The sequence below is a fragment of the Bos javanicus genome, chromosome 9 (assembly GCF_032452875.1).
Source record: "Bos javanicus breed banteng chromosome 9, ARS-OSU_banteng_1.0, whole genome shotgun sequence".
Lineage (NCBI taxonomy): Eukaryota > Metazoa > Chordata > Mammalia > Artiodactyla > Bovidae > Bos > Bos javanicus.
In genome coordinates, this window is record NC_083876.1 from 102658457 (window position 1) to 102671285 (window position 12829).

A 12829-nucleotide genomic window follows, 5' to 3' on the forward strand; every position below is an offset into this window, starting at 1 on the left:
ATATTTTCTTATATATATATATATATAGAGAGAGAGAGAGAGAGATCTCCCATGAAACCAAAAGACACACATTTTCTTGTGCTGAACATCTCATCAACAAGACTGATGTCAACCAGCTTACAATCTCTGTTTTCTTATAGGATTTTTATGGTTTCAGGTTTTATGTTCAAGTCTTTAATCCTTTTTGAGTTAATTTTTGTGTATGCTATAAGATAGGGGGCCAGAGTCATTCTTTTCCCCATCGTATATTCTTAGGTCCTTTGTTGTAAATTAATCACTCGAATATGCATAGGTCTATTTCTGGGTTCTATTCTATCCCATTGACCTATGCGTGTGTCGGATCTATGATTATGCAATGTCGTGCCGTTTTAATCACCTGAGGTTTGTAATATTATCTGAAATCAAGGGGTACGATGCCTCTAGTCTTGTTCTTTCTTCTCAGTATTGCTTTGGCTATTTGTGGTCTTCTATGGATCTGTGCAAAATGTAGAGTTGTTCTATTTCTGTGGAAAATACTGTTGGAATTTTGATAGGGATTCTGTTGAATTTGTATATTACTTTGGATGTATGAACTTTTTAACAGTATTAATTCTTCCAACCTATTGAGCTTACAGTATCTTTCCATTAGGTTGTGTTCACTTTCTTTCATTCATGTCTTATCTTCATCATACAGATCTCTTATGTCCCTGCTTAAATTTACTTCTAGATACTTTATTGTCTTTGATACAATTGTAATGGAAGTGTTTTCTTAATTTCTCTTTCTGATAGTTTGTTATTACTGCAAAGAAATGCGACATTTTCTGTATATTGGTTTTGCATTCAGCAACTTTGCTGAACTCGTTTGTTAGTTCTATGTATAATACTATGTCATCTGCAAATGACTTCCTTTGTGGCTCAGATGGTAAAATGTCTGCTTACAATGCGGGAGACCCGGGTTCAATCCCTGGGTTGGGAAGCTCTCCTGGAGAAGGAAATGGCAACTCCAGTATTCTTGCCTGGAAAATCCCACGGATGGAGGAGCCTGGTAGGTTACAGCCCATGGGTTCGCAAAGAGTCGGACACGACTGAGCAACTTATGACGTCTGCAAATCGTAGCAGTTTTACTTTTTCCTTTCCAGTTTGGGTCACTTGTCTTTTTCTTGCCTACTTGCTGTGGGCAAGACTTCCAGCACTGTGTTGGGTAAAAGTGGTGAGGGTGTATATCCTTGTCTTGTTCCTGATCTTAGAGGAAAAGCTTTCAGCTTTTCACCATTGGGTGTGTTAGCTGTGGGCTTGCCATGCATGACCCGTATTATGGTGAGGCACGATACCTCAATAACCACTTTGTTGACAGTTTTTATCATAAGTGGAAAGGCATTTTCTACATCTATTGAGATGATCATATAAATTTTATATTTTCATTTGTTGAAATGGCATATCGTATTGATTGGTTTATGGATGTCGAACCATCCTTGCATCCCTGGCATAAATCCCATTTGATCATGCTGTGTGATCCTTTTAATGTATTGTTGAATTATGTTCTTTGGAAGGAATGATGCTGAAGCTGAAGCTCCAGTACTTTGGCCACCTCATGCGAAGAGTTGACTCATTGGAAAAGAGTCTGATGCTGGGAGGGGTTGGGGGCAGGAGGAGAAGGGGACGACAGAGGATGAGATGGCCGGATGACATCACCGACTCGTTGGACATGCGTCTGAGTGAAGTCCGGGAGTTGGTGATGGACAGGGAGGCCTGGCGTGCTGCAATTCATGGGGTCACAAAGAGTCGGACACGACTGAGCGACTGAACTGAACTGAACTGAGGTTTGCTAACATTTTCTTTTGAGTTTTTACATCTGTTTGATATGTTCATCAGGAACGCTGCCTGTAATTTTCTTTCCAGGTGGCAGCCTCGTCTGATTTCATATCAGAATGATGCTTGCCTGGGAAAATGAGTTTGGAGGTGTTCCTTGCTGTTCTGTTTTTTGGAAGAGTTTGATGGGAATTAACTAAGTCTTTGAACTTTTGATAGAATTCACCAGAGGAGCAGGCTGGTCCTAGACCTTTGTTTGTTGGAAAGCTTTTGATTACTGCTTTAATTTCCTTGCTAATAAGATTTTCTGTTTCTTAATGATTCAGCGTTTGTAGCTTGTATGTTCCTAGGGATTTACCCTTTTCTCTGAGGCTGTCCAACTTGGCGTGTAATTGGTCACAGGAATCTCTTATGTCCCTTTGCATTTCTATGGTATCAGTTGTAACTTCTTTTTTATTTCTGATTTGTTTGTGTCCTCTCTCTTTTTCTCTTCGTGGGTCTAGATAAAAGTTTGTCAGTTTAGTCTATCTTTTCAAAGAAACTGCTTTCAACTCCATCCCTGTCTTAGATGGTCTTTTAGTCTCTATTTCATTGATTTCTACTCTGTCTTTGTTATTTCCTTCCTTCTCCTAACTTTGTGTGGCTGCATTTTAATATTCAGCTTAGATCACCAGGAATGGGGGGAAGAGGAGTGTTTTAATGGAATGCCATCCTGGCATTTGCACTAGGCTAGGGAAGGGGGCGTGGCCGCTGAAGGTGATTGAAAGGCTTTTTTATTGGAGGATCTTCTTACACTGCTCTCTGCCAGTGTAGCTCACATCTGTGTGGTCCACCAGTCTCGGAGTATTCCTGGCAAGTCGTATTTCTGTTTAAAACCCTTTCCTCCCCGCTAAAGGCAGGTCTCACATAAAGAAAGGAGGGGAAGATGCCTACATTGTGGTTAATGAGGAGGGAGGATCTAGAGGTGGTTTAGGTCATCTGAGTTCGGAAGAGTTTGGCCGCTACGTGTTAATTAATAGTTAGCTCTGCCTCTCTCCTCTTTCACACCTCCTGCCATCATTAGTTTCGGGTGAGATGGGCTTTTAAAATTATTACTGTTTTAGCTCTGTAACTGTTATCTTCTGTAAGTTTCATATACTAATAAATGTGGCTTCATGAACAGAAAGGCAAAAATAGCTTCTGAATGTTGTGGATACAAACCTGTTTCAAGATGCCTATGCTGCCTCCTGGCAGCTGTGACATGTTTGACCTGATGGGAGGTTGGCTCCTTAGACTGGGTTTGTCTCTGGCAACAGAAGTACATGCTTTCAGAACGATGCAGCCGTCTCCTGTCACCTTTAGAGGGAATGTTCACACCATAAAAGTAGCAAGTTTGTATTTGGCTTTTTGAAACAGAACTTTCTTTGAAAATGCTAAACCTTGCCTTGGAAAGTGCTGCAGTGGGGTCGAAACATCACCAGTGAATCCAAAGCAACCGCGAAGTGCTCTCATAGCTCGTTCGGTGGTGGATCTGAGGCAACACGCCAAGCGTCGCAAGGCTGTGGACGGCGAGGGGGAAAGCAGACTGTCGGGTCAGAGCCGGGTGAGGGTCCTGCTCCACCACTCGCTGCTCCTGTAAGCCCGGGCCTGTCCAGGGATCTCGGCCGTATTGTTTGTCATCTGTGAAATATGAGCTTTGCAGAGTTTCCACTGAGTTAATTAGATGACTTGTATCAAACACCTAGCAAATTCCAATCTATTAAAAATGTCCATGAAGTGCCTTGAAAGCGTTGTCCTAATCCGTATCATAAGGCATCGTGAGACGGCAGAAGAAATCAGTCCACGTGATTTTATTGAGAACAAAGACACATTCAGGTTATCTGTTACTTAAATGTCTACCAACAGGGACGAGAGCCTTGAGACAGACTAGGGTCCACACAGTCTGTGCTTTAATGGAACCTGTCCCACTGACCAAGTCTCATGGTCGTGGCAAAGGCCAGCTGGCCCGGCGCTGCCCAACCGGGCCCTGTGACTCCTTCTCGCGCTCGGGTTTCTGGGGTTGGCACTTGGGCTAAAAGCCCGGGACTGATGTGAGGGTCATTCCTGGGCTGAAGGGAACAAAGTTACGGGAAGACACAGGTCCTTCAGGCTGAGAGGCCACGCAGAGGCCAGAGACTCAGAAACTCCCAGAAACGCCAACCCTCTGGTCTGGGGGTAAACTCTGCAGTGAGTCTGAGGGTTGACAGAACAGAGACACAAGAGGGGGCGATTATGCAGAATCCACCTGGGGAGAGCGAGTGAGCTTCAAAGAGTCTTCCTGCCAGAGTCAAGTAGGAACTGGGAGAAAATATTAATAAGTGACTGATGGTGATTGGTGAAGTGGGCACGATGTCCAGGGCACCCACGCTGGCCAGGGCTTGCTCACACCCGTGGGCCACCCTCGGGATGACAGCCCCCAGGTGAGATTTGGGAGACACAGAATTCACAGGGACACTTGGTTAAAGAGCTTATGCTTTGCCTATTGAGGTGGGAAAATGAGCTGACAAGAAGTTTCTGGCCAAATACAAATTAGTCAGAAGTAATAATTATATCACACCTACTGCTGGGAAGGCAATGGCACCCCATTCCAGTACTCTTGCCTGGAAAACCCCATGGACGGAGGAGCCTGGTAGGCTGCAATCCATGGGGTCGCTAAGAGTCGGACACGACTGAGCGACTTCACTTTCACTTTTCACTTTCATGCATTGGAGAAGGAAATGGCAACCCACTCCAGTGTTCTTGCCTGGAGAATCCCAGGGATGGGGGAGCCTGGTGGGCTGCCGTCTGTGGGGTCACACAGAGTCGGACACGACTGAGTGACTTAGCAGCACTGCTGGGAAAGATTGAGGGCAAGAAAAGAAGGGGATGACAGAGGATGAGATGGTTGGATGGCATCACTGACTCAGTGGATGTGAGTTTGAACAAAATCAGGGAGACAGGCAAGGACGTGGAAGCCTGGTATGCTGCAGTTCAGGGTTGCAGAGTCGGACGTGACTTAATGACTGAACAACAACAAATTATATCATGCCTACAACAGGAAAAAAGTCCTTTGGCAGTTTTAGCATAGTGAAAGAAATTAAAAAGTAAGCCAGGATGCCTTATTGGACATTTTGCTAGTGGCCTAAGGGGAAAGTAGATTTGAGGATGGCTAGAATAGCGGGTCATTAGTTTCTCTTTCATATTATTCAGTGACAAAAAAAGTTAAATTCCAGATACATAATCCACAATTTAGAATGGGCCCTTATCCACTTACTAATTTAAAAACCCCCCACATTTCCAAGAGAAGGGAACTTCCTCACTGGGCTTGTCTGTCCTATAGGAGCTGTCTGGAACGCACTGAACTGGTCGTTTCCTGTCTTGATTCCCGACTAAGTGGCTGTGTGCTTTCTAACGCGGCGCCCATCTGGCCTTCACGCCAGGAATAACTTTCTCAGAGACGCAAGAATGACAGACACACATAACAATTTCCCAGTGTTTTTAATAAACGTATTGTTTTCTCCGCAAAAATGGAAACTGACTGTCTCCCACCCCTGCTGCCAGCTTCTCTCAGGAGCTAGAAGTTGGCATTCAGGGCGCTGTGAGCCCCTGCAGGCGTCAAAGGCTGTGTCTCACCGGACAGTCCTGGACAACACACTTCATTTCTCTGTGTGGACTCCCTGAGGAGTCTGTGGTTGATATGTGAGGGAGACGCCGAGATTCTTGATCACAAGGCTTGCAAGCTGGGGCGGCGGGCTTCGTGGCTCCCTCCACTCCCGCCCTGCTTCTCTGGGCCTCAGAGGAGGTGCAGGAGAAAAGGCAGAGGGCAGGTTTGGGCGTTGGGGGTCTGGTCCCGTTTCTGCTGCTCGCACGGTCCGGCTAAGCCACTCGCCTTCTGCTTTTGTTCTTCCTCTTGATGTTGTCAGGGTGAATGAATGAACGTGTTTTCCATCTTTTGACTTCTACAGAAAAGTGCACAACAACAAACAAATATGTAAGCTATCAGCTTGCAGTCCTCTCAGTAAAGCAGGAAGTAAAAGCAGCATTTTTGGCAGCGAATGCTGAAGGATTCACGTCAGTTTTGGAGGCAAATTTTCCTCTCTGGGTGATCTTAGAATCAGCAGTATGCAGTGTTTACTCTGTATTTTCCCTCGACTTTTATGGACGTTTCCTAATAGCATTCCTTAGTTACTTAACCATGTGCAGCTGCTCTGCTCACCTGTTTCTCGGACCCAAGAGCAGTCCCGGTTTTATTATAGTTTCTTTCTGAGCCCTCAAGCCAGAAGGAATGTGTTTAAGTATAATACTTAATAGATTTTCTGGGCTCTGGAATTTGAATGAGAATTCACAGAGCAGCCCTCTTTAGAGAAGACACACATTTCCTCCCCATCTTTCCATGGGCCTGCGTCTGCCCCTTTCATCCGGAAAACACCTCAGCCTGGGACCCCGTGGTTGGAACAGCCCAGGCTTTGTCTCAGGGTCAGGCCCGGAGCCTGCTGATACAGCCGCCGACGCACTGCCAAAGCTTCGGATTAAACATGGGATTAAAAGTCAGATTTGGATTTTCTGTTTTCTTCTTTTTCTCGGTGCTCCACCAAGTCAGTGGAAGCATTGTTCTCCAGAATCTTCACTCCCTTGGTTTTCTGTGTGAGCTAGAATCAGGGCTTTCTCCTGTAGAGTTGTAAGCCAAGGAGAAACTATTTCTGCAATGTTGTCTGCAATGGGTACTGTCCAGAGTCTGGGCGTGCAAAATTCTCCTGGTTTCCCATCAGTCTCCACCAAGGAGTCTGGACCCTCTACACCCCCTATGCTGGCTTCATCAACGCCTGAAAAGGTTTAAGAGCAGCCACGTTCCCGCCAGCCACACTTGCCCCAGGTCCTGGTTTCCTGCAAGTCAGGCTCCAGATCTCTAGGTCCCCCAAGATCCCGGAGCCGAAGTACGTGTGTAAAGGTGAGCAAAGATGCCACCCTCCTTGAACCTTCTGGACGGCGCTGGGTGCCCTGCTCACAGCTGCCCTTACTAGAGAGCCAGCTAATCCACCCGCAAAGTTGAGAGGCGAATTCTGGGCTGGACGAGGTGGCGTTAGAGCCCAGAGGTCCAGGGCCCCAAGGGTGACGGGGACTGACCTAGGCTTCCAGTTAGCTCTGGGGGGTGAATCGGCCAGCAGGACCGGTCTTGCGAGGACCGGATCAGCGCCCTGGGATGGGAGGGCGAAGTGTATCTTGCTGTCCCAGGGCTTGCGCGCGCGCGCGAGAGAGAGCGTGGACGCCCGTGTGCATCTGTGTGCGTGTGTGCACATGGCCGCGCGTGTGCAGGGAAGGAGGCGCGCACACGCAGCACCCACACAGGCTGCAGCACGGCCCTGGGGCCCCTCCACTTCCAGGTCCCTCAGACCCGCGCCCGCGGCGGCCGCTCGGCGGAGCGGGCGTCGGAGCCCAGCGAGCGGGGCGCAGAGGCCGCGCTGGAGGTGGGGCCGGGGGAGGGGACGGGAGGGCGGGGAGGGCGGGCAGAGGAGGATCCGGGAAGCTCGGGAGTTATTTGACAGGAGCCGGGGCCGCCGCAGGACGCGGAGGACCGCCGGGGCCAGCTGGTCGAGTCCGGGCCGCCCGGAGCGCTGGGGACGAGGACCCGAGCAGCCCCTCCGCCGGTTCCGCGGCCGCCGCCCGAGTGCCACCCGCGCGCCCCGCTCGGGGCCGGAGAGCGCCGCGCCCGGTCACCATGCTGCTGCCGCGGCTCTGCTGGCTGCCGCTGCTCGCGGCGCTGCTCCCGCCGGCGCCCGCGCAGAAGTTCTCGGCGCTCACGGTGAGTGGGCCCGCGGCGCCGGGGCGCGCCGCCTCCTGCCCGGGGCCGGCCGCGTCCCCGCGGGCCCCTCCGGCCGCCGCGCTCAGGCGCCGCGAGCAGGTGACCCTCCCGCCCGCGTGGCCCAAGCAGGTGGGGCCTGGGCGGCCCGCGGGGCGCGCGCGGCTTCTGGGGTCCCCGCGACGCGGGTGGACCGGCAAGGGGTGCTCCGCGGGCCCCTCGCCGCCCCCCACGAGGGCCAGGGTCGCGCGCGGAAGACCAGGATCCGGGAGCCAGGGCGCCGCCCGGTGGACTGTCCGAGGGCGGCTCTGCCGGGGCCTCGGCGCCCACCGGGCTCGGTGCGTCCCGGGCTCGGCCCTGGGCGCGCGGTGCGGACCCCACGGCTCTTGCGGGGCGGGCGGGCGAGGGGGCCCGGCTCCTGGGCCCCGCAGGTTGGGCCCGACCCTCCCGGGGGACGTGAGCTTAGAGACAGCAGATGCCGTGACACATGAAGATTGCTTCCCCTCGTCCAAGCGGGCAGAGGCCAGTGGGAGGGCCCCGGGGACTCCGCGTCCTACGCTCCCCGGCCCTGGGCCCCCAGGGCAGGGAGCGCCGAGCGCCAGGGTCACCCCGCTGACCGCGGCCGGGTTTGCTTTCTTAGCGGCGACTTCTCAGCGAGGCCCGGCCACCGTTGCGCGGTGCCAAGCTCGGAGCGCCGCGCAGGGACCGAGCCAAGCCGCCGGCCGCCGGCCCGGCCCGGGTGTCCCAGCCCCCGGCTCGGGCAGACCTCGTGGGCTTGCAGTGTTTGCAAACCCATAATTAATGCAATCTGCAGAAACGAAAACATCCCACTTAAATGTGTTTTTGAACAAGTGCTTGAGAAAACACGCAGGGAGAGAGAACACCTCTGGTGGAGAGATGCTTCTAAGTGCCCAGGACCGTCCTGAAGGCGTTTATTGTATCGAAAATACCAACGGGTGAGCTGGGCTGTGGTCGGGTCTGCTTTTCAGCAAAGCTCAAGCCGGCCCGGAGCCTTTTTTTTTTTTTTTCCCCTGTTCGAGCAGTACCAGGGGGAAGGAGTTAGTGAGTTCACGGTTCATACCTAAAATTCTTCTGGGGCGGCCCTGGTCCCTGCCTTGCGTCTCACAAATGACGTGTAGATTAGAAACTGCCTACCCGATCGTGAGGAGGTTCCCACAGGCTCAGCGGCCGTGTGGGGTTTTCATCTCCGCAGAGGGGCGGCGGAGCAAGACTTGCTGTGTGTGTCCCTTCCTCTACCCATCTGTACACACATGATGGGCTTAGACCCGCGCTTGTGTAAACAGCCGCCCAGGCAGGGCATCCAAGGCCCCAGAGATATGGAGACCAAGCCTCAGGCTGAGACCCGGCACGTCTTTCGCAGCAGGCTGTCTCGCGGCCACAGCTGTTCTGAAGGTGCCCAGAGCAGATGGCACCTCAGGGGGCCTCCTGGATCTGTCGGTCTCTGGGTGGAAAAGCAGGATAGGGTGTTTGTTATTGGAACTGCTGCACTCCCTGTGGGTTTTCTTCTCGTTTCCGTCCCCCACTCTTACAAGCTAAGCATTTGCTTTAAGGTTGCCCTTGTCCGTGGCCTCCCTGGGGCTGCTCTCAGGATTTCCTGGGTGTTGGTGACACCAGCTGCGTCGGATCCCGCGCGGAAGCTGATGATGCTTCAATGCACATACCAGCCCCCTTTGGCTGCACTTCCCGGGGAAACTTCTTGCCTTAAAACTATTTTTGCAAGTAAAATGCCATGTGGCTTCAGCCTCCAGGAGAAAAGCTTAAAGCCCTGACATATCTTGGCAAGCTCCCCGCCCCGCCCCACCCCTCATGAAGCACATCAAGCAGCTGGCTGATGGGCCGTGAGGGCACGTTGGAGGTGCTGGAGTTTTCTGGGGTGCTCACCTCTTTTCAGACCGATTTCTAGTTGGGGGGTGGTCATTGCTTGTTTCCAGCGGGATGGCTTTCTCTTTGCAGGATTTACATCTGGTCTTTAATAAACCAGAGACAGCGCCAGTCCCTGGGAGCTGGGGAGTGATCACTGGGCGTCTTCTGGATGTGTGGTCCTAGGAGCATTACTTAGCTGTCTTAATCACCAGTGTTCTTGCTGTAAAGTGTGATCAAGCAATGCCTTCTGTTTAGCTCATTGCCAGGATTAAACGTGAGGCTTTCTGTGTCCGCACGCGGTACACACCTGTTTTGTAACTCACCCTGTTTCTGATGGCAGCCGTGCCACTGGTCCTGACGCTGTGGTTTCCACAGGTGGCTGTGCCCCTCGGGACTGGGGACACTGGCCTCATGGTGGTTTTGTCCGTGGGGTGTGGAGCACAGCACGCCACTCTGGGGGAGCACGAGGTTTGTTGAGGTGGGGGTGCCAGCCTGGACCAGCAAGCGAGAAAACTGGCCTGGCTGCCCGCTCTGCACCACCCTGTCTCCTTAGGTGGAAACAGACAGCGTGCCTGCCTCTTGGGCGTCAGAAGCTTTTCACCGGTGTCCCTGGGTGATGACTTTGTCCCCCCGCTCCCTGCACTGGACGGTCTTCATTGGGGGATGGTCTTCATTGGGGGACGTGTCTCCACCAAGTGTCGGTGGGTTTGACCACCTCTGCTAATTGGTGTTCAAGACAAAGAGAATCTGCTTTGCTCAATAATTACCTTTTTTTTCCCATTAAAGTCATTCTTTAGAAACGGCACCTTGGTGTGTATTCCTGTGACTCTGAGGATTTGCATAACTGCCTGGTCCTCCACGAACTGCGTGCTTTTCCCGTCGACAGGCGGGGGCAAGAGGTGTCTCTGACCCCTGCTGGGATCCTCACCTGTCCCTTCCTTCTTCGAGGGCCAGATCCCGTCCGGTTTCCATCCTGCTCATGCCCGAGCCTAGGGAGCGCCTTCCAGTATCGGTCGCCTGCTCACACGTGGTCCAGATGACCGCAGTTCTGCTCCGTCGCGGGCACAGCGGTGCCGACTTTGCCAGAAGGCCGCAAACCCGGACCTGGGTGTTTCCTTCAGGGGCAGGGGGCACCATACCCCCAGGGACCCCGGGGGGCACCGTGCCCCCAGGGACCCCTTTCTCAGAGCGTTTGGGAGGAGCTGCGTGCGGGACTTCTGCCCCCACTGAGAAGGCAGAGGCCAGTGGCCTCGCTTCTCGTGTGGCTTCTGGCCACCTGGAGGATGCGCCCCCGGGTGCTGCCCACGGGCCGAGCTTTCTTTGCTCCTGGGGCACTTGGTGTGTGTTTTCTCCTTGACTTCGCAGCAGCCTGACCGTCAAGGCTCTGCTTTACCCTCATTCGAGAGGCCCTGCTGGGGCCCTCCACACTGCTCTGTTCCAGAGGCTTCCCTGGGCGGGGGCGGGGGCCGGGGTGCCGACTTCCCTGCCCGTCTGCTGGGTCACCTTCAAGGCCGATCCAGCTGGGCCTCCCGCCTCCCCTGGCGGGCCTCCAGCACATGGTGATGAGCTGTCTGTTGGGGCGGGAGCTTCAAAGGACAGAGGAGCCTGGTGGGCTACCGTTCATGGTGTCGCAGAGAGTCGAACACCACTTGGGGACTGAGCAACAGCAACCACACAAAAATATGCCACGGCTGGCACAAACGGGTCTACCGTTGATGGTGTGGAGACGTGGGGTCAGAGGTCCCCCTCCGCTCCAGGGCGATCGTGGACGGTCCTGCTCCCCACTGTTTCACTGTCTGCTCAGCTCTCAGGCAGTGATTATGGTTTTTTTCTTCTCCCTTTGCAAATGCTCTGAGCACATTTGCTGCTCTGGGAGAGCTGCGTTTCATTCATCAGCAGAAGAGGGACCACGGAGGTGGTTAAGGAAAAGGAAACTAAACATCATCAAAATTTTCCAACCTAGAAGCCCATTTACATGGCGACTGAAAACCCAAACATCTGGAGGAGTCGCTTTAATTCTGATTTGAAATCAAGACCATAAATAAAACTATAAGCAACTTCAGGCTATAACAAGATTGTGCAGTAAATGGGCACTGATGTAACCAACATAGGTTGTGACGGTTCAGAGCAGAACAGATTTCTAAGTAATTCTATATCAAAATAAGCCTTCCTGAGAGCCTAGGATTTTGGAATGAGGCTGTTATTAAGACTGGCAATGTGACATTGGAATAGAGGGCAAGGGTAACATTTTATATATTTTTAATTAAAAGATAAATTGTTTACACATTTACAAGCCATAGATGTAGAGTGATGAACTTCCAGGTGGATTCTCGCATTAGAGAAGAAAAATTCAGTCATAGTTTTCTGAGTTCATTTATGTTTCCCTAATCGATGGCGTTGGAGAAGGAAATGGCAACCCACTCCAGTGTTCTTGCCTGGAGAATCCCGGGGACGGGGAGCCTGGTGGGCTGCCGTCTGTGGGGTCGCACAGAGTCGGACACGACTGAAGCGACGCAGCAGCAGCAGCAGCAGCAGTCGATGGCGTTGGTAACGGGACACACTGTTGCTGTTCAGCTGCTAAGTCGTGTCTGACCCTTTGCGACCCCTGGACTGCAGCCCGACAGGTTCCTCTGTCCATGGGATTCTCCAGGCAAGAGTACTGAAACGAGTTGCCATTTCCTTCTCCAGGGGATCTTCCCGACCCAGGGATGGAACCCATGTCTCTTGCACTGCAGGCAGATTCTTTACCATCTGAGCCACCAGGGAAGCCAATGGGACAAGACCCTATTCTTAATGTCTGTACATCTCGAGAGTTTGAATAACACTTTATGTATTGAGTATTTATTAATAACTGAAGCCCAAGGGAGGAAAGGGTTCAGAAAGCGAATCCTAGTTCCATGTGGGCTAAGAGGTTATTCTAGAAGTGATAATAACAGGCATTTTATGCGGTTTTGTAATGTCAGGCTGAAAACCAAAGAGCAGAGATTTGTAATAAAAGAGAAATAAATAGAACTCAGTAAAATGGTGACTCTCATCTATATTGTCAGCATCGAGAAACAAGATTATAAATGGAAACTTGTACCACCTGGCCAAGTTTAATTAAAATTCTCATTAGAATAGGAGGCCCTTTCAGAACGACTCGTAACACTATAATCATATTCAGATTTTTATTATGTCCGACATAAAATGGGATGTTAACCAGTGAAGCTGGCATTTAAGGGGAGGCGAAACGTCCATACGGTTGGGAACGTGCTCCTCCTTCACCGCGAGCTCTGCAGTCTCCTTCCTTTCCTCTTTCCCCGATCACCTTTCCTCTCTATCTCTTACGCCTCTGCCCTAATCACAGTTGATCCCTTTGCTTCT

General features: G+C 51.9%; 1 protein-coding gene across 2 annotated transcripts in view; it reads left to right on the top strand.

Moving 5' to 3' along the window:
- Window positions 1-7319: 7319 nt before the first annotated feature.
- The window catches only part of SMOC2 (SPARC related modular calcium binding 2), a 158075-nt gene continuing 152565 nt past the window's right edge, over window positions 7320-12829 (top strand). For both annotated transcript variants that reach the window (XM_061428586.1, XM_061428587.1), the window contains exon 1: window positions 7320-7585. In XM_061428586.1, the coding sequence (XP_061284570.1) occupies window positions 7502-7585 (84 nt within the window). In that variant the 5' untranslated portion in view covers window positions 7320-7501. The remainder of the gene's footprint in view (window positions 7586-12829) is intronic.